At 50.5% G+C, this 18,881-nt stretch overlaps 2 protein-coding genes across 2 annotated transcripts in view; both read right to left on the bottom strand.

Annotated features, from left to right (window-relative positions):
• Window positions 1-1,041: 1,041 nt before the first annotated feature.
• Window positions 1,042-8,270, bottom strand: LOC102391284 (osteoclast stimulatory transmembrane protein). Its single transcript, XM_006051385.4, has 3 exons — window positions 7,633-8,270; window positions 3,679-4,684; window positions 1,042-1,893 (listed from the first exon to the last, which is right to left on the bottom strand). Exons 1-3 carry the CDS (start codon window positions 7,674-7,676, stop codon window positions 1,528-1,530), a joined length of 1,416 nt encoding a protein of 471 aa, XP_006051447.3. The 5' UTR covers window positions 7,677-8,270; the 3' UTR covers window positions 1,042-1,527.
• A 5,519-nt stretch (window positions 8,271-13,789) lies between these two features.
• SLC13A3 (solute carrier family 13 member 3) overlaps window positions 13,790-18,881 on the bottom strand; it is an 83,179-nt gene continuing 78,087 nt past the window's right edge. The window contains exons 11-13 of the mRNA XM_006051387.4: window positions 17,943-18,104; window positions 16,686-16,823; window positions 13,790-15,476 (exon numbers count right to left, since the gene is read on the bottom strand). Coding sequence (XP_006051449.1) covers window positions 15,300-15,476; window positions 16,686-16,823; window positions 17,943-18,104 — 477 coding nt within the window. The 3' untranslated portion in view covers window positions 13,790-15,299. The remainder of the gene's footprint in view (window positions 15,477-16,685; window positions 16,824-17,942; window positions 18,105-18,881) is intronic.

The following is an 18,881-nucleotide window of genomic DNA, read 5'->3' as shown; positions in this document are numbered from 1 at the left end:
GACTACTTAAATAAGTGTATCAAAAGTCCAATAAAACCTATTCATGGAAACAAGCCTGATCTGGCCCACAGATCGGAGCTTGCTGACTCCTGTGATAGAGGAGAACTCCTGTGATAGGTGGGATGGCACAGTTTTAGGTAGAATAGTCAGGGAAGGCTTCTCTGAGGAGGTGATATTTGAGCTAATGTCCCAGTGATGCAAAGAAGCCGGCCGTGCTTGAAGGAAGAGTGTTCCAGGATGTGGGAATAGCAAAAGCATCACCCTGAGGTGCAAGCCAGCCTCTGGGGAGCTTAAGCCCATGCAAGCGAGGGAGAGCCTGACTCGGTCAAGAATTTGTAACCCAGGCAGGAAAGAGATCTCAAAGGGATAACTTAGGAGAGTTTAATGAAGACACAGAGAGGCGGGGACTTGGTGAAGGGAAGGATGGGGACGCCCCCACAGACCTGTACCTGGTAGACTGGCACCTCTGGGAACACCATAGGAACTGCAGCCACGGGACAGGGATCACCCAGAGCGGGAACATGGGCCTCTGCCAGGAGGTCTCCCGGACTAACATCCTGACCTCTCTCCCCGCTCCCACGTTAGACCTCCTGCCAGCACATGCTGTTGGCTGAGCCCAACCAGAGGTCAGAGGTCAAGGGAATGACAGAATCACTAAAGGTCAGATGCCTGGGAAAGGGAGCAGGTGAGAGAAGGGCAGAAAATGACCTAGAGGGAAAGACAGGGAGTACCAAGCCCACAGGGTAAGGAGTTGCGACGGTATTATAATTTCGATAGGGATGTAGTGGCCATAAACTACAATTACCTATCAATTTGAATTTCAGATAAACAACAAATATGGGTCTTATGTAAGTATCTTCAGGATGTACTTATACAAAACCTATTTTGGTGTTTATCCAAAATTCAAGTTGAACCAGGTATCCTGTACATTTATTTGCAAAACTTGGCAACCCTAGGTTGGAAACCCCTGAAGGAACTGGAAGGAAAGGAATAACAATCTAATTTAGAGTTTAATAAATACAATATATTTATAAAACTGAGAAAATTTTAATGACTATAAATAAGCCCAGAGGATTCAGGAACATACAGATAAGTTCCAGGGGCATTTCAGACATAATCAGGGTGCAAAGTCTCCAACTACAGGGGACAGCAGCCGATGCAGCAGGCAACCTGGACAGATGCCCCCTGACTTGCCCAGAGGAAGCTTGTCTGCACTGTGCATTATCCTTTTCTGTTTATCCAGGCCTTTGCTGCCCACCGTCTCATTCCATCCTTGCTACGTTTCCATGTGCAAAGCAGGTCACATTAATTGTTGCTATGCAGTCCTTATTCAGTTACAGAAACCAAGGCTCAGCGAGGGGAGCAATCTACCCAAGGCTACGCAGGGAGGCAGCAGAGGGACCAAGGTTACAACTCAGGTCTGGGTGATGCCAAAGCTCCTTCCCCTCAGTCTCACTGCTCCATGTCCTTCCAGGTGTCCAGCAGGTCTGTCTACCTGTGCTGGGCGCTTGCTGCCCGGCCTGGGGGTCAGGAGCAGGAGGAAGCGTCTTGCGGCTGCTCCGGCTGGCCTCGGTGCCTGTCATATCTTCGCTGGAGGCGGGCATGAAGGTGGCGGACCCTCTTGGCCTCCTGGGTCCTGAAGAAGGAGGCAGCGATGCTGTGCCGCAAGCGGCGGGCGTAGGTCTCCAGGAGGACCGTGGAGCAAGCCGCGAGCTGCAGGGCGCCTGCAGCCAGGGGCGCGGCCGTGTGCGGGTGCCGGGCGGGCAGCAGCGGGCAGCCTGGGGCAGTGAAGCGCAGCTCCCACTGGAAGGAGTTGTGGGCAGAGAGGTAGGGGTTCTCCAGAGGTGGCCGGTTGAAGAGGAAGGGAAGGAAGCCCAGGATGGTGTACGCAGCCTTCAGAAAGGAGGGAAAGGTCAAGTCAGCAGACACCCCAGCCATTCCCTCCCCCACAAACAGATGCTTCTGGGCTGGACGGGTCCAACTTTCCCTGCCCGCATGTCTGCAAAGTGGGCGCAGAAGTAACCCCTACTTCCTGAGCTTGAGGAGGGCTGAATGAGATCAGGAATCAGAAACAGGCTTTTTGCTGAATGAAAAGCACTGGACAAATGCTATTTTTTATTATTATTACTCTCTTTGCAGAGAATGCTTTAGAGAAAGCCAATTCATGCCTACAGGCATTTTTCTCTCCTCTGAGCCTTTAGTGAATACTTCAGACATTCTAATTCATCAAATAAACAGTTGTATGAGGTTGATTCTATCAAGAGCCTCATTTAAAAGATGGGAACCTAAGGTCACATTGAGAGTTACATGCAGCCCATCGAGGGATCGGTCCCAGCTAGGGTGGGTCCCAATGTCCTGCTTCTATTAATATGTATGTGCATGCTCAGTCATGTCTGATTTTTTTGCGACTCTGTGGACTGTAGACCACCAGAGTCCTCTGTCCATGGAATTTTCCAGGCAAGAATACTGGAGTGGGTTGCTGTGCCCTCCTCCAGGGGATCTTCCCGACCCAGGGATCAAACTCACATCTCTTATGTTTCCTGCATTGGCAAGTGGGTTCTTTACTACTAGTGCCACCTGGGAAACCCATACAGAATAAGTACTCAATAAATATTAACTACGAATATTATTAGCTCAGAGTCTGATATTTTGGCATGTTTTACACAATGGACTTCTGTGTGAGATCTCACCATTAAAAAGAAAAGGATTTGTGGCCAAAGATTAAAAATCACAAAAGTAGATGAGATAGTAAATTTTTCCAATAGTAAATAGATGGTATTTTATATACCACTATTAAAATAGTAAATATTTCAGGCTTGGCAGGTCATACAATCCCTCTTGCAAATACTCAACTTCGTAGAGCAGGCATAGACAATATATGTACATGGCTAATTTGAGTCCAATAAAACTCAATTTACAAACACAGCAAGCTGGCAGAATTGGCCTGTGGCTATTGTTGGTGGACTCCTGATCTTGACCATTGGTAAGGTCACCTCTAGTCTATTATCTATAGATGTGAGATATTAATAATAGCCACTATTTATTAAACATCTCCTATGTGGCATGGAGCCTACTAGATACTTCCAGAGACCACCACTTTTTAAGGCTCATGGTAATATTGTAGGGTAAGGCGGACTGATCCAGTTTGTACACATGAGAAAAATGAGGCTGGGACATGCTGTCACATGTGAGGAGTGACTCTGGGGGGCAAGTTATTGTGAATGTCTCTGGGTATCAGTATCCAGAGTGATAGGGGTGAAAACAGAACCCACTGCTTTAGTCTGTCCTGAAAATTAAATGCATTCATCTGCCAAAGCCTCTGGATCTCATGCTTATCCAAGGACAAAGACCTGCAGGCAAGTAAAATTCCATATGAGTCAAGGGTTTAACAAACCCTATCCTTTCCCTTAGGCTTCCCTGATGGCTCAGACGGTAAAGAGTCTGTCTGCAATGCAGGAGATGCAGGTTCGATCCCTGGGTCAGGAAGATCCCCTGGAGAAGGAAATGGCAACCCACTCCAGTACTCTTGCCTGGAGAATCCCATAGACAGAGGAGCCTGGGGGGGCTACAATCCACAGGGTCGCAAATAGTCCAACACGACTGAACGACTAAACAACAACAGCAATCGTTTCCCTCAAGGAAATGACTCTGGTCAAACCTTCCGGTCACAGCACTTACATTGTACTTGATGGTTAGCGTGACGGGCACAGCAGGCAGCTCCCGAGCCCAGTCCACAGCTGCCTGCGCCAGGAGGAAGGCCACGTAGTCCATGGCCACCGTCACCGCCATGGCCATCAGGAGCAGGGTGAACAGCCCTAGCCTCACCAGACAACTCAGCAGTTCCGCCTGGGACAGCCTCGGCCGGGCTGCCCAGAGCAGCCAGGCTGGAGGGGAGGCCGTCAGGTGGGTGGCTCCGACCTCTGCCAGCCGCTGAGTCAGCTGCCGGGTAGCATAGATGTTATCAAACCGCAGGTCGGTCAGGTAGCGGTGGAGGTACCAGGCCGAGTCCAGCAGGAGGCCCAGCATAAAGAGCCCAGTGACCACCCTCTGGGTCCCCAGTGCTACCATCCGGGCCGAGGACTCCAGGCCGGAGAAGTCCTCCAGGACCTGCTGGGTGACCCTGAGCATGTGGAGCCGGAAGGCGGCAGCGCTGTCGCCCTGGGCCTGGAGCGTCAGGCCTTGGCTGCCCACCTGGCCGTCAGGGCTCAGGGCCTGGGATGCTGTCTGCAGCCAGTGGGTGGTGTTGAGCAGACTCTCCAAGGAGCCCTCCGTGACGCACCTCAGCACCTGCCCAGTGGCACGCAGGTTGGCCAGGATGTTGGGCACCACAGCAACGGTCAGGGTGGCGGTGCTCCAGGACAGGAGAAGCCGGCGGCCCTGCTCTGTGCCCAGCGTGGGCACACTGAGCGCAAACAGGCAGCGGGCGGGGGGCACCAGGACCAGCCCCAGGAAGGCCAGGAGGCCACAGACAGTGGCCACCACGGCCGAGGGCCCGAGAGGATAAAGCAGCGAGGACGCCAGCCAGCAGTAGGTCAGACTCGTGGCAGCAAGGGCCAGGGAACCACACAGGAGGACCTGGGTCAGCAGCTGGCCACAGCTGGCTGGGACAGGCTGGGAGTAGGTAATCCAGGTGGCCTGCAGCAGGGCAACGGCCTTGCGGAGCCCCAGGTACCAGTATCTCCACCTGCATAAAGGTAAGTCGGGGGAACCTCTATCAGGAGGGTTGGAGGGTTGCCTGTTTCCCTAGGGGTCCTGTCTTAAAAACTCTTCAACTGTTAACAGGCTCCACCCCTTTAGCTACAGAGGTGGGCCAATCAGAGTAACCCATCCCAAACCCACATGACCCAAGCTGAGCCAATCAGAGCCTTCCCCAGGACTATTCTCACTGAGTTATCAGGAAAAGAATCCAGATTACTGAGGATATGTATCTGGGCTGTTTATGTCCTGTGAGGGCAACTGGTGCAGGGGAATGAAAGAGTCATGGGGAGAGAAGCACAGATTAAAGAGAAAATGCACAAGAGAGAAATAGGGAGAGGTGCTGGGTGTGTTAGTCACTCAGTCGTGTCCAGTTCTTTGCAACCCTATGGAGTATATAGCCCCACCAGGCTCCTCTGTCTATGGAATTCTCCAGGCGAGAATACTGAAGTGGGTAGCCATTCCCTTCTCCAGGGGATCTTCCTGACTCAGGGATCGAATCCAGGTCTCCCACATTGCAGGCAGATTCTTTACCATCTGAGCCATCAAGGGAGTCCCAGGGAGAGGTGCTATTTCACTTGACTTCATAGTTTTGGTCAGCTCACTGTGTGACCCTGGACATTCCTTCTTTATAGACCTCAGTGTCTCCTCTATAATTTAGAGGATGGGGAGAGTGGACCAGCTGATCTGAGGAAAATTTCCCCTCTATTATACTCTTATTTATTCATTTGACAAACATTTGTTAAGCAGTTACTATGTGCTAGTCATTGGAGAAACAGGAATGAATAAAACAGAAGAGAATTTCTGACCTCATAGAGCTTCCTTTGAAGCGTGACAGCAGAGGAATAGTAAGGAGAGCCGGGTTCTGGATACGTTTTGTTGGAAGAACCAACAGGACTGGCAGACTGATTGGCTGTGGGTGGGAGAGAAAGAACGGGGGAGTCAGCACGGCAGGGAGGTCTGTGCCTGATCAGCTGAAAGCCCTGAGGTGATGTTTCCTGAGACGGGAAACCTGTGGTTGAAACAGGCTTGAGTGGAGGGGGCAGAGGGGAAACTGAGACACCGATTCAGCCATTTGGCGGAACTGCCGTGTGTGATTGAAAACACAGTCTGGGATTCAGAGGAGAGACCAGGCGGGAGATAGAAAGCTGGGAGTCATGGACTGATAGATGGTCTTTAAAGATGGGGAAGATGAAATTCTTTAAGACTGCATGTAGCCAGGAAGGAGAGAGCTGAGGACGGACCCTCGTGGCACTCCAGAGTTCATGGGCTGGGAGGTGAGGAGGAGATTGAGAGGAGACCAGGCCAAATGGGGCTTGGGAAGCCAAGTCAGTGAAGTGTTTCAAGAAGAAGGGGGTGATCCAATGTGCCAAGTGCTGCTGGTGGGTCAAGAAAGATGAGGGCTGAGCAATGACCATTGGATTTAGCCACCTGGAGGTCACTGGTGATGAGGACAAGGGCAGCTTGGAGGCATGTTGGGCCAAAACCTAGCTAGAGTGGACCCATGGAAGACTGGACCGAGAAGAACATGAGACATAAGTGCAGACAGCAGTTTAGGTCATTTGTGCAGTAAAGGTGCTGAGAAATGGTATAGTAGCTGATGTGGGAAATGGGACCAAGTTCATTTAAGTTAGACAAAGTCTAGCATGTTGGCAGATGGAGGATCCAATCAAGAGCGGAGACAGTGATGAAGGGGAGGATCCCTGGAGTAATATCCTTCAGTGGGTGGCAGGGCGTGGAAGCTAGGGCTGGTCTTAGAAAGGAGCAGGGGCCTTTCATCCTCAGTAGTAGGTAGGACGGCAGAGAAAATGGGTACAGGTGATGATGAATGGACAGGCAAAGTGTAGGTGCATATGTATCAGCATCATCCGATCCACACAGAACAGAGCAGCTTGCCCAACCCCCTGGGAGGTGGACCCAAGCAGGGCGGGACAAGGCTCTCAAGAGCACTTGATTAAGGGCAGAAAAGCAGAAGTGACCTCCAGGCTGCTTGGGTTCAAATCCCCACTTCACCACTCACTATCTGTGTGACCTTGGATAAGTTTCTTAACTTCTACATGCCTTAGTTTACTCATCTGTAAAATGGTACAACCTAAGTGGTACCTCACAGGGTCGTTTTGTGTCTGGCACATAGCAAGTACCATGTCAGCCATGATCTATCATGAGAGCATCAATTTCACCAGTATAGGGACTTGGTCTCTTTTGATCACTGATATACACCAAGTACCTAGAATACTGTCTGATGTATAGTGGGTGCTCTGTAAATATTTGTAGACTGTTACATGTTTGTTTCTGTTTGTTCAGGGTAGCAGGAAGCCAGATCAGCATTGATGGTGAGAATGCTGGAAGAGTTGATGGAAGTTTGAAGATGGACAAGAAGGTGTAAAGTATTTATCCAGGAGAGTCAGCGAGTAAATGAACTAGAGAAGTTATATACATGCTGGGCAGGGTTGAGGACCCACTTGAGATTACAGATGATGAATTATGGTCTTCCCAGCCCCTGATGGCATTTTAATTTGGAACTAAGCTTTCTATTGTATAATTCATATTCAGAACATGATAGCTGTTAAAATGATAGCTAATAATTTAAATGATATTGGAATGGAAAACCGGTTCTAAGTCATATTGTGTACCATGGTGTGCATTGACTGTTGTAAAGGATAAGGAATCAGCTGCCATTCACTGGGTGTTTACTCTGAGCCAAGCACGATGGCAAGCAGTAAGCTTGCATTTTCTCATTCAGTTCTCAGGACAGTCTCACAGATATTATTATTACTCCCATTTCACAGCTTAGAAAAGTGAGGCTTACAGAGGTGAAGATTTCCCAGGGTCACACTGCCGGGGAACGGCAGACCTTGAGACCTAGGCTCATACCCATCAGGCTCGTTGACTGTTTTCTTGGCTGTGGTCCCCAGTGTCCAAAGTCCCCAGACCTACCCGGTCCTGACGAGGTGTTCAAGTGTTCCCCCGGGGGGCCTCATGCTTCCTGAACAGCAGCAGATGTGGGCAGGCGGACTCAGGCAGCGATGGCAGGTGGAGGGGAAGTGGGGGGAATTGCGTCCTCCAGGACTTGGGAAACCCTGTCACTTCTGCTTTTCTGCCCTTAATCAAGTGCTCCTGAGAGCCTTGTCCCGCCCTGCTTGGGTCCACCTCCCAGGGGGTTGGGCAAGCTGCCTCATCCTCTTCTGGCCGGCAGGAGCTGGTGGAAGGTGTGGGAGGAGAGAAATGATCTTTTACAAGCAACACTACTAACCCTGATATCAGGAAGGTAGAATTAGTCCCATTTCACAGAAGAGGAAACTGAAGCTCAGGGAAGCCATGCAGCTCATTGGTGGTGGTGTTGGGGATAGACCTCAGCTCAGCTTCTCCTTTCCCTCCCACTGAACAGTTATGTGCCCCCAGAGGAGCCTGGTCCCTAACTCTTAGCGGGTAGAAACCCACAGGAGACCACTGGACCTCTGCTATGACTCTTTCTGACTATCAGTGGCTCTGGACCCTCTCTCAGCTCCCTTCCTGTCCTTATTCCAACATGGACCTGGTTTTGAATCACAGCTCTGTCCCGCTGCCACTACCCCCCACCCCCACCCACACCCAACCAGCTGTGTGACCTTGGGCAAGTGACCTCACCTCTGTCTCAGTTTCCTCCTCTTAAAAGAGAGTGCTTATAAGAACAGTTAGCATTTATTGAGCACTTGCTAAGGATGAGGCGTACTCCTAAGTAGCTTCTATTCATGCCCACAGAATTGCTTCTCCCAACAATGCTGTTATTTCCATTCTTCAGTTCAGAAAATTGATCCAGAGACTTAAGTCCCTCAACCCAGCCGCTTAGCTAGTAATAGCTAGAGCCACAGTCTATAGTCAGTAGTCTTGCTCCAGAATTTCCTGGTCAGCCTCTGGGCCCTACTGGTGGGGAGGGAAGAATTCACAAGATTCACATTGACCTTGGGATGCATCGGCCCTGGCAAGAGCAGGCATTCAACATGAATTCCCTGTGTGTGGGCTCTACTGTAGTCCCTGCCCTGCAGGTACACTTCCAGGCTTTTCTGAAAGCCAGTCTCTCTCTGGAAAGCAGATGCCCCTCCCCTGCCCCTCACCCGACCCAGGGTCTCTGTGCCCATCACTGCCAGCAGGACCATCTGCCCCTGGAGGCCTCTCCTGAGCCCCCAGTGTCCCACCCTGCAGGACAGACTGGTGCCGGGGGCACACCTAGGTGACATCCCAGACTCCCTGTCATTTCCCTTCTAAGGACATTGGCTGGGTCACTGCTCAGGCCTGAGGGAGGGCGTCCTACGGCTCAGATAAGGGAAGTGACATTCTCATAGTCACACAATTGGGATGAGACACCTGCAGCCCTCAGAAGGCCTAACACCCTTCCTGGATCACAACCTAGGAAGCTGGGCCACTGTCAAGTCTGCCAAGAACTGGGGACCCAGAGTAGATCAAGAGCGGGAAATGCAGGCACCTGCCAGGTAAGGAGCAGGGTGAGCCAGATGAAAAGAGTGGTGAGCTGCCACGTGGAGACCCTTCGAAAAGCGTAGCTTCTACTCTGCTCCCTGAACAGAGGGTTGAAGCCCCTTGAAAATGAGGCCCAACATTACCAGAGTGGCTAGTTTTTCCAAAGATGCCACTCATTCCCATTTTTATATGACAGTCCCCCGATTTAAAAGCTAGCATTTTTTAAAAAATGAAGGACCATGTGCAGGCCAATCTTGGTAGGTCTGTGGGCCCGCATGAGGGCCACTGGATCACAGGCTCTGCAGGAAACCCCAGTGGGCCGGTGCAGGGAGCTGTCTCGCTGTTTCTCTGCTGCAGGGGCCCTGGGCTGGAGGCTGTAGACCTGCCCTGAGATGCCAGCTGTGCCACTTAGTGTGCTGCGTGACCTTGGGAAGGACACTGTCCCTCTCTGAGCTTTAATATATTCTGCTATGAAGAGAATACTGGTACCTACTTCTTAGGGTTGAGAATTCAATGTGATAATGTATGTACAGGGTCCAGTAAACAACATATAAACTTTCCAGGCCTGTTCCTTTCAACCTGGGCTAACAGCTTGGCCTGAGTGAGACCCAGGCTTCTCATATCAGATTGTACAGGCCTCTGCGGTGCCCACTGGGCCAGAGCCCTGGCCTGGGCCTCATCACAAAGGAAACTTCAGATCCTTGTGGTGGTTGGAAGGGAGAGTCTTGGGAAGACATCGTCATTTGCTTAGTTCTCACACTGGCATCAAGGAGCTGATTGGTTAAGAACCATGTTGGTCATCTCTCCAGGGCCTCTAGTGGATGCATAAAATCTGGGAGGATGGGAGCAAAGGGAGGGAAGGGGCAGAAGATATTTTTGGCTTTTTTTCAGCAAATGTAGGCAGTCAATTCTGCCTATTTAAGTGCTAGTCTGAGTTCGGAGAAGGCAATGGCACCCCACTCCAGTACTCTTGCCTGAAAAATCCCATGGACAGAGGAGCCTGGTTGGCTGCAGTCCATGGGGTCGTGAAGAGTCAGACACAACTGAGCGACTTTACTTTCACTTTTCACTTTCATGCATTGGAGAAGGAAATGGCAACCCACTCCAGTGTTCTTGCCTGGAGGATCACCGGGACAGGGGAATCTGGTGGGCTTCCGTCTATGGGGTCGCACAGAGTCGGACACAACTGAAGCAATTTAGCAGCAGCAGCAGTCTGAGTTCAGGCCCACAATATCCGGAAGGAGTCTCTGAATCATCAAAAATAGAATGAACTTTGTTGAGGGGAATTTCTGGGTAGAGGATTCAGAGCCATAAGACAGAACAGAAAGAGGAAGTGGTAAGTCTTCAGATCTAGAATCATAATCAGAAGTCCATAGAATATCAGAGTCATTGAGTTTTATAGCTTGTGGGTATAGTATGTTGCTACCATCCATCCCGTTGGCTTGAGAAGGTAGAGAGGTGGCTAGATTCCTATCAAGTTGGCCATGCTAGCCAAGAGAAATTATGTGAGTCACACATGTAATTAAAAGATTTCTAATAGTCATACAAAACTGAAATTAATAAAATATTTTATCCAACCTACTACATCCAAAGTATTATCCTTTCAATATGCAATCAATATAAAAACTTATTGAGGACCTGGATGAGGTCCACCAAGGGAGCCCCTTGCGTTCTGGCTTCTGTTGGTGTGATAGTAAATTTTATGTGTCAACTTGGTTGGGCCACAGTATCCAGATATTTGGTCAAATATTATTCCAGGTCTTTCTGTGAAAGTGTTTCCAGATGAGATTTTACATTTAAACCAATGGAGTCTGAATAGAGCAGATTGCTCTACCTTGTGTGGTGGGCCTCATCTAATCAGTTGAAGGCCTGCATAGAACAAAAGACTGACATCCCCTGACTCCCTTTAGACTTGAACTGCAACTCTTTCCATATATATGCATCTTGTTGGTTCTGGAGAACCCTGACCAATACAGCTGGGTTGGGGAGCCCCAGGAGAGCTGGGAGAGAAAGGGGAGGGGGGAGATCCAGGGTGGCTACCTCCCTATGGGGTCACCAAGGACTGGATATGCCCCTGGACTAAAGTTTCCAGCTCCAGGTCAGCATCTGTCCTTGAGCCCCAGAGCTGGAAGGTGCTTCTCCATGGCTGGTCCTACCTCCCATCACCACCAGGGTCCATGCTTTTTCTTGTGGTTTCCATAAGCAACCATCTGCTCACACCTTGCAACTAGACCTTCTACTAAAATCTCCTCATATGAGCTACTTTATGTGTTTACCATCTCTTTTTGAGACCTTGACTATGATGCCCATCTCTCAGATAGGGAAACCAAAGTCCAAACAGACAAGGATTTGCTTAAGGTCATACAGATGATATGGGTGGAGCCAGGTGTCCAGTGCAGTTCATTGAACTCCTACTCAATGATTTTTGTTCCCTTCCCTTCCATTTCCCACCAGGGTTTCCATTCCTCTGCCCACATGACTCTGCTCTTCCATTTGATGTACATGCTGAAATCTGTCCATTTCCTCTCTATCACTCCACATTTCCTCACTTCCACCTGTGGCCATGTTTCCCCAGTGTGAAATAGCCCCCCATTCTCCAGTGATGGCCTCCAGCTCCTTGGCACCTCAAACAACACTGGCATGAATATCCTCCTATATTATCTCTTCAGGGATCCAGGGGGTGATTTTGCTGGGATATAAGCCCAAGAATAGGATGGGCCACAGGGAATGCCGATAGTGGATCTTCCTGATTACTGCCAAGGTGCTTGCCAGGATGACAATGATAGTCTGCTGTCTTGCCAACAGAACATGAGGGTTTCTGTGTCTTCCCATTTCGCCATCACTCACTGTCTACTTCTCTAGCTTTTGCTAGTCTGGGTGCATTGTTGAGTCTTGGTTTAACTCGCACATATCTGATTACAAGTGATTTGAGTATCTCTTTAGAAACCTGCTGGCCACTTTCACATCCTTTTTCAGAACGACCTATTTGTATCTTTCACTCAGTTTTCTCTTGAGTGCCATGATGGAAGGCTTCCAAAGTTGGTGGCCAGCCATCTTCTCTCCTCTTTGTGGGTGACACGCCTCCCATCAAGGAGCGAAGTTATTTCCCTCCCATTGAACCAGGCTAACCCTGTGACCTGCTTTGACCAATGTGTGTGTGTGTGTTAGTCGCTCAGTCATGTCTGACTCTTTGCGACCCCACGGACTGTAGCCCACCAGGCTCCTTTGTCCGTGGGATTCTCCAGGCAAGGACACTGGAGTGGGTTGCCATTTCCTTCTCCAAAAAGGCTGATGAAAGTAAAATCAAGATGATAACTGTGCTTAGCAGCACAGTCGCAATACGCTGTGACCTGCTTTGACCAATAGAATGCATTAAAATTGATGTTTTGGACTCCCAAGCCCAGGCCTTAAGGGGCCCTGTGGCTTCTGCTTTTGCTTTCTGAGAAGTCCGCTGTCATGTACAGCAGCCCAGGCTGAGCTCCTGAGAAGCCACATGACCCTTGGGGTGTCAAAGCCACCATGGGCATTCCAGCTCCAGCAAAACCCCCAGATGAGTGGCCCCACCCTCACCATGTACAGCAGAGATAAAACCATACCTGCTGAACTCTGACTAAATGCAGGAATGTGTTGCATTTTTAGGCCCTGAACTTTGAGCTGATTTGTTATGTAACCACTGGTAAGCAATGTTTTTTGTCTCTTTTGACTTCTGGGTATTTCTTGTGTGTTACAGATGAGTTACTGGTATATTTCTAATGCCTCTGTATCACCCCTGCCATCCCCCTTCCTCCCACAGTACGGTGAGCATATGGCTGACTCCTACTGGCCTTGGTCCAGTGCCGCCTCCTCAGAGAAGTCTTCCCTGACCACCCCAGCTAACAGAGCCTCAGAGTAGGTTTGTCACACTGGCCAGTTCATTTTCTTCTTAGCCCATGTTATGACCCAGGGTCACCTTATTTGTTTACCTGTCTACAGCCTGTCTCCTGGGATAAGTTCTATGTGGCTAGGGACAGTGAACTAGCATAAACTATGTTCTAAATAAATACTATTGGATGAATAAATGGAAGAATAAATGAATAAAGAAATAAGCCAAATAAACCCTGGGTCAAAGAGCAAGATTGTTTTGTCATAATTTCTAGCATAGATTTATTTATCAAATATTTACTGAGCACCTACTATGTGCCAGAAACTGCTCTAAGTATTGGACGTACAACACTGAACAGAAGAAAGTTTGCATTCTCATAGGGTTATATTCTAGACGGTGATAAAATTAATAAAAAAGAAAATAATACAGCATCCTGACTAAATACTAAGAAAACTATAGCAGGGCAAGGGGTTAAAAAGTAATGGGGTGATATTTAGACCCAATGGTGAAGGAAGCCTCTCTGGGGAGGTGACATTTGAGCAGGGACCCGAATAAAGTGAGGAAACAGGCATATATTTGGGAGCAAAGTGTTCCAGGCAACGGGGAGAGCATGCGCAAAGGCCCCGAGGCAGGAGAGCTGGAGTGTGTGGCTGGAGTGGAGTGGAGAAGGAAGAGCAGTAAGGACATGAGGTCAATTCTGTGACACCCCAAGTTCCAGAATGTGGGGCTCTGCAGCTTTTTTATGGCTATCAAGGCAAATGATTTCCAGGCCCAGGGTTGATTAACATTCTTTATTTTACAGCATTTTTCAATCGGAAGTATTTGAAATCACTATTCATCTGGTGATAAGCCCCTTGGGTTTCTCTGTGAATGAACTTCTCCCCTACCCCTTCCTATGGGAGGGCATCTCCCACCCAACCCTATGGGAGGGCACCCCCCAATCCCAGTGGGCTGTAACTGTGACTAAATCCTGAAGGACCCCCCTACAGGAAGGACGGGAGCCTCCTCTCCCTCCTCCCTGCCGCTCCCAGGGAAAGGTCCATGACTCACACGTACTGTTCCAAGAGCAAGTGCAGTCCCCAGGGTGCGGCTCCCCAGCCGGGCTGCTCGGGGGAACCGCATCCCCTGTAGACATAGGAAGGGGGCCCGTGAGCTTTCTGGGCTGATTGCATCCAAATTGCGCTGTTCCTGGGGGTGGAGGTACCTAGATGCTCCTGCTTGAAACATGGAAGGAGCACATCCCTTAGGACGGGCCCCACCAGCCCCCGGCTCAGGGGACATTATTCTTGTTTGTAGAAGAGGATTACGGGGTTTCCCTGCCTAAGACACTGGATGTTTTACAAGGCCTTGATTTCTCTTTTGATTTTTCTCTCTCCCCTGGAAAACGTGGCCCTTGCTAATCACACATGCTTACCACCTGGGATGGGGGCAGGGAGGCAAAGAGCGGCTCTGGGAACAAGCAGAAGCCGGCAGCCAGGAAGGCCCGTGTGGGAGGCGCCTGGCTGGAGGAGCCATGGGCCACCTGTTAGCGGGGCACGGCCCACACTTGGCCTGACCCTGGAACTGTGGCCACACTGATTCAGACTAATCAGGAAAATCTGAAAAAGCTTGGGTAGAAAGGTCTAGAACTCCCCCTTGGGTGCTTGGGAGCCCAGAGAAACAGCAAAGAGGCTCTGCTCAGTCTCCATGTCCCCAGAATGTCATCTGTCTCTGCCCCCCTGTCTCCAGGGACTGAAAATAACCCTGGCTTCTAGGTATCAGCAGGGCCGATATTCATACAACTAGTACAGAAAGGGCCCCCACCAAGCAGAGCACACACCAGCTGGGAACAGCTGGAACAGCTGGACGGGGACACGACAGCCCCAGCCTCTGGAAGGAAGGTGACCCCTAAAGGCAGGATGCTGTCTCCAGATGAACCTTGTGTTGTCAGTGAGGGATGCTAGCGGTGTCTCCTGCCCCAGCTGTTCAAGACAAACGCCATTCCAGATTGGCTTACTGTTGCTGAAACTGGGCTTTCTTGCATCCTAACCACAGATCAACTCAGAGATAAAGGAGCTTGTTTCTCAGGCAGCAGAACTGGGAGGAAGTGGCTCCCTGAGCTGTGTGGGAAACGAGAAGGTATCCTAGATAACGAGACTGTGGACCCGAGTGGACCACTGGAAGTCAGCCTTGCTTGCTGTGTACTGGATCACAGAGAAGAACTGTTGATCAGCCTGTGGGGTCCCAGCAGCAGAGGATGGTGAAACCCCTGGGAGGGCCCAGCCCAAAGAGAGTTCCTGAGAGGGGCTCAGAGGGTCCTATATGTGCCGTTAGCCAAGCTGGATGGCAGTGCTGTGACGTTGGCTAAGTGGAGGTCGGCCCACTCTGGGAAGGTGCCCAGCTGGAAGATGGTCTGTGCCCAAGTATTCATGGCCAAGCTGAGCAGCAGGACACCCATCAGGTTCATCAGGAGTCCCGTCCGCACCTGCAAGGGAGCCCAGAGTGAGGCAGGGTTCTACTCGAGGCCCATTATACAGATGGGGAAACTGAGAGTCAGAAAGTCTTTCACCCCAGATGGCACACCTGGGGAGAGATGGAGGGGGAGCACAAACCCAGGACGGTTGATACCCAAGACCCTTCCATCTTTACACACCTAGGCTGACCCTCAAGGAGCTGAAAAGTCCCCTTCCGTCCAGTGGTTTCTAGGAGCCAGGCCTCGTGCCATGCTGTTGTCACAGAGCTATGTCATTTACCCCGAAAGCAACCCTTTTAGGGTTGTTCTTATTATTCCCATTTTATAGAAGGGGAAAATGAGGCTCAGAGCAGTTGGCTCACCCAGCATCACACAACTTGAAAACAACCTGCTTTGATCGTTAAACATCCCCCCTGCTTTGCATTTCCTGTCTCCTTGGAGGCAGGCGTGTGTCTCCCCTACCCGGCATCACCCCCGCGCCTGGAACACTGAACGTGCTCAGCAAACTTGTACAGTGAAGGAACCGGCGAAGGAATGGATGTCTGTCTCCCTGGGTCCCTGCTGCCTCTCTGCTCTGTCTTCCTGCCGCTCACTCTTGTTTTCTCTCCCTTTGTCCTGCTGGGGTCTCCGTGCCTGGAGACCCTACATGAGCTAAGAACTAGTCGGGCAGATCCCTCTTCTCTGTAGAACCAGTTTAGGGTCTGCAGCCCCTGAACTGCTCGGTGCGATCATCCGAGGCGGCCAGTGGAGGGGGAAGGGCAGTAGGAAGCAGGCCGAGGAAGAGGCTCAGCTTGGAGGAGAGCCTTGCTAAAAGCTGGGATCCCCCACCACCGTCCTCGGCTTCTGTCTCCTCTCCAGGTGACCGGGCACTGACGTGCACCCATATGTCCCTGGTGTGGTCCGCTGCTCCATCTCCCCTAGAGACGCTGCCCGGCCCAGAGCACTTGGCCAAACAAGTCAGAAGACAAGGTGGGGGGCAGAGAGAGTGGAAGGCCCTCATCTCCAAGGCAAACTTTGGAAAGCAGTGGCCAAGTCAGCGCTTCCTGAAATCACCTAAGCAATCATCCCAGAGTGTTCGCTAGAAGTATCAATTCTGGTCCCACTCAGAATGACCTGTTCAGGAATTGGGGCGAGGGGAGAGCGGGAGTCCTGCCCCGGTTCCTTGCCCGCCCCTGGTCCGCCCATTCCTTGGGGCCTCTGCTGGAATACGCCTGCACTCACCATGTCTTTGACCAGCAAGTGTCCAGAGGCGAAGGCGATTGAGTTGGGGGGCGTCGAGACTGGGAGCATGAAGGCGTAGGAGCAGCCGACGGTGCCAGGGATCATCAAGTACAGGGGGTGCACCCGCAGACGGATGGCCTGGGCCCAGCAGTCAGGGGCGAGACCGAAACAGAGAAAGAGAGAAACCACACGCGAGGTGGAGACAGGAGGAAAGTGAGGGACACGGCGACAGATGGAGAGACGGGATAGAGCCAGAGATGTCCGGAGAGAGATGTGCGGAGTGACAGAGAACAAGAGAAACAAGCGAGAAGATGAATTTAAAGACGCATGGACAGAAATGCAGCCAGAAATACAGACACACAGGCCGAAGGAGAGACACACAGCCAAGAAGAGAACCATAGAGAGGGAGACAAGAGAGAAGGTTCCCAGGTTAGCAACGTTCCAAGGTCACGTGTGGGTTTATCAGGGAGGGCGGGCAGGGAAAATTATTCTAGAACACTCCCTCTCCAACTTGAGTGCATATCAAAGTCACCTGGAGGTCTGGTGGCCCCATCTCTCTCAGAGTTGCTGAGTCAGCATGTGTGGGGTTTGTTGCGGAGGGGGGCGGGTGGGGGGGTGGTAGCAGCAAGAATTTGCATTTCTGACAAGATCCCAGATGATGCTGATGCTGCTGGTCCACATTTTGAGAATTTTGAAAATGTGCTGGGACCACATATTGAGAATCACAGTTCTAAAACCTCATGCCCTCTGCCTGGTCCTTCTCAAATGGTCCAAACAAGTAGGTAGAGAGCAGGGATGCTGCTAAACATCCTACAATGCAGAGCTTCACATAACAGGATTCTCCGGCCCCAAATGTCCGTAGTGCTGAGAAAGTCTGCTTTAAAGGGAAGCTAGAGCTTTGCCTACCGCTAGAATTCCTGGTATTGTTATCTGTCTACTCAGATTTTCTACTTCTTCTTAGTCCATATTTGGTCATTTCTGTTTTCCTAGAAAACTCTTTATGTCACCACGGGTTGCTTTTCCCAAAGGAGGCCCTCTGGTGTGCTTTGAAAATATTTACTGTTTATGCATTTCTTAGAGAAAAAAAAAAAAAGACAGTATTAAAAAAATCATGGTTCTGACACTTTTATGCATTTTGGACAAGAATGATGACAATTCTGGCCCCCGTGGAGCTCCCGGGATCAAGGAAGAGACTGGTGAACCTGTATTGGGGAGGGATGTTGCTCTCCCATCCCAGGACCGTGTAAGAACCCTCACCAGCTCCGCCAGGACGGGCAGAAAGATGATGATGGTGGCCGTGTTGCTGGCGAACTCGGTGAAGAAGGCGACCACCACGGTGATGAGCAGTACGGCCAGCACCGGGGGCACGCTCTCCAGGGGGTGCAGCTGCCCGCCGATCCATGCCGACAGCCCCGACTCCTGCAGAGGGAGGAAGCAAGAGCACCTCTTCACACCAGCCCACCGCCGCCTGCCACCCCGAGCCTGGGCCGAGTGGGAGGGGTTAGGATTGGCTACGGCGATGACGACTACACTCTTTCACATACAGGTTGACTGAGGTTCAGAGAGGGTAGGTGAGCTGCCCAAGGTCACATATTCATTCAGCCTCTGCTTCCCGAGCTGCTGTCTACTCTATACTCCACAGGCCCAGGGCCCAAACCCCTGGATCCTTCAAATAATCCATATGGTTCTCCCAATAGTTCATTTAGTTTGGGTAGCCCTAATTTAAGTGGGAGAGGGGCAGTGGAACCTCCATGTTAAATCTTCTCATTCCTCCAATGATAGCGATCACTTCCAAAAATGTTAACGTACTTATACAAAATATTCATTATTAATTTTTATAATTATGTATCAGTACATATTAAATATATAATATATATATCATATATAATAGAAAACATGCATCAGCTAGAGTTCAAATACAACACAATGAATGTGTGAGCGCTCAGTTGCTAAGTCATGTCTGACTCTTTGCAACCCCAGACTGTAGCCCACCAGGCTCCTCTGTCCATGGGATTCTCCAGGCAAGAAAACCGGAGTGGATTGCCATTTCCTTCTCCAGGGGATCTCCCCAACTCAGGGATTGAACCCATGTCTCCTGCATTGCACCACATTCTTTACCACCAAGCCACCAGGGAAGCCCAGCACAATGAATAGGATTACCACCAATAAAGATATTTATGATGATTATTACAATGA

This window comes from Bubalus bubalis, chromosome 14 (assembly GCF_019923935.1).
Source record: "Bubalus bubalis isolate 160015118507 breed Murrah chromosome 14, NDDB_SH_1, whole genome shotgun sequence".
In the NCBI taxonomy this organism is placed as follows: Eukaryota; Metazoa; Chordata; class Mammalia; order Artiodactyla; family Bovidae; genus Bubalus; species Bubalus bubalis.
Note: the sequence above shows the minus strand (reverse complement) of the source record. Positions and strands in the feature narration are given on the sequence as shown.

Excerpts from the sequence above, each read along its gene's own strand:
- LOC102391284 (XM_006051385.4), bottom strand. The coding sequence starts at position 7,676 with ATGAGGCCCCCCGGGGGAACACTTGAACACCTCGTCAGGACCGG. Across the intron at positions 4,685-7,632 it reads GAACACCTCGTCAGGACCGG|GTGGAGATACTGGTACCTGG; the intron begins GTAGGTCTGGGG and ends ACCTTTATGCAG. Across the intron at positions 1,894-3,678 it reads CGCTAACCATCAAGTACAAT|GCTGCGTACACCATCCTGGG; the intron begins GTAAGTGCTGTG and ends TCCTTTCTGAAG.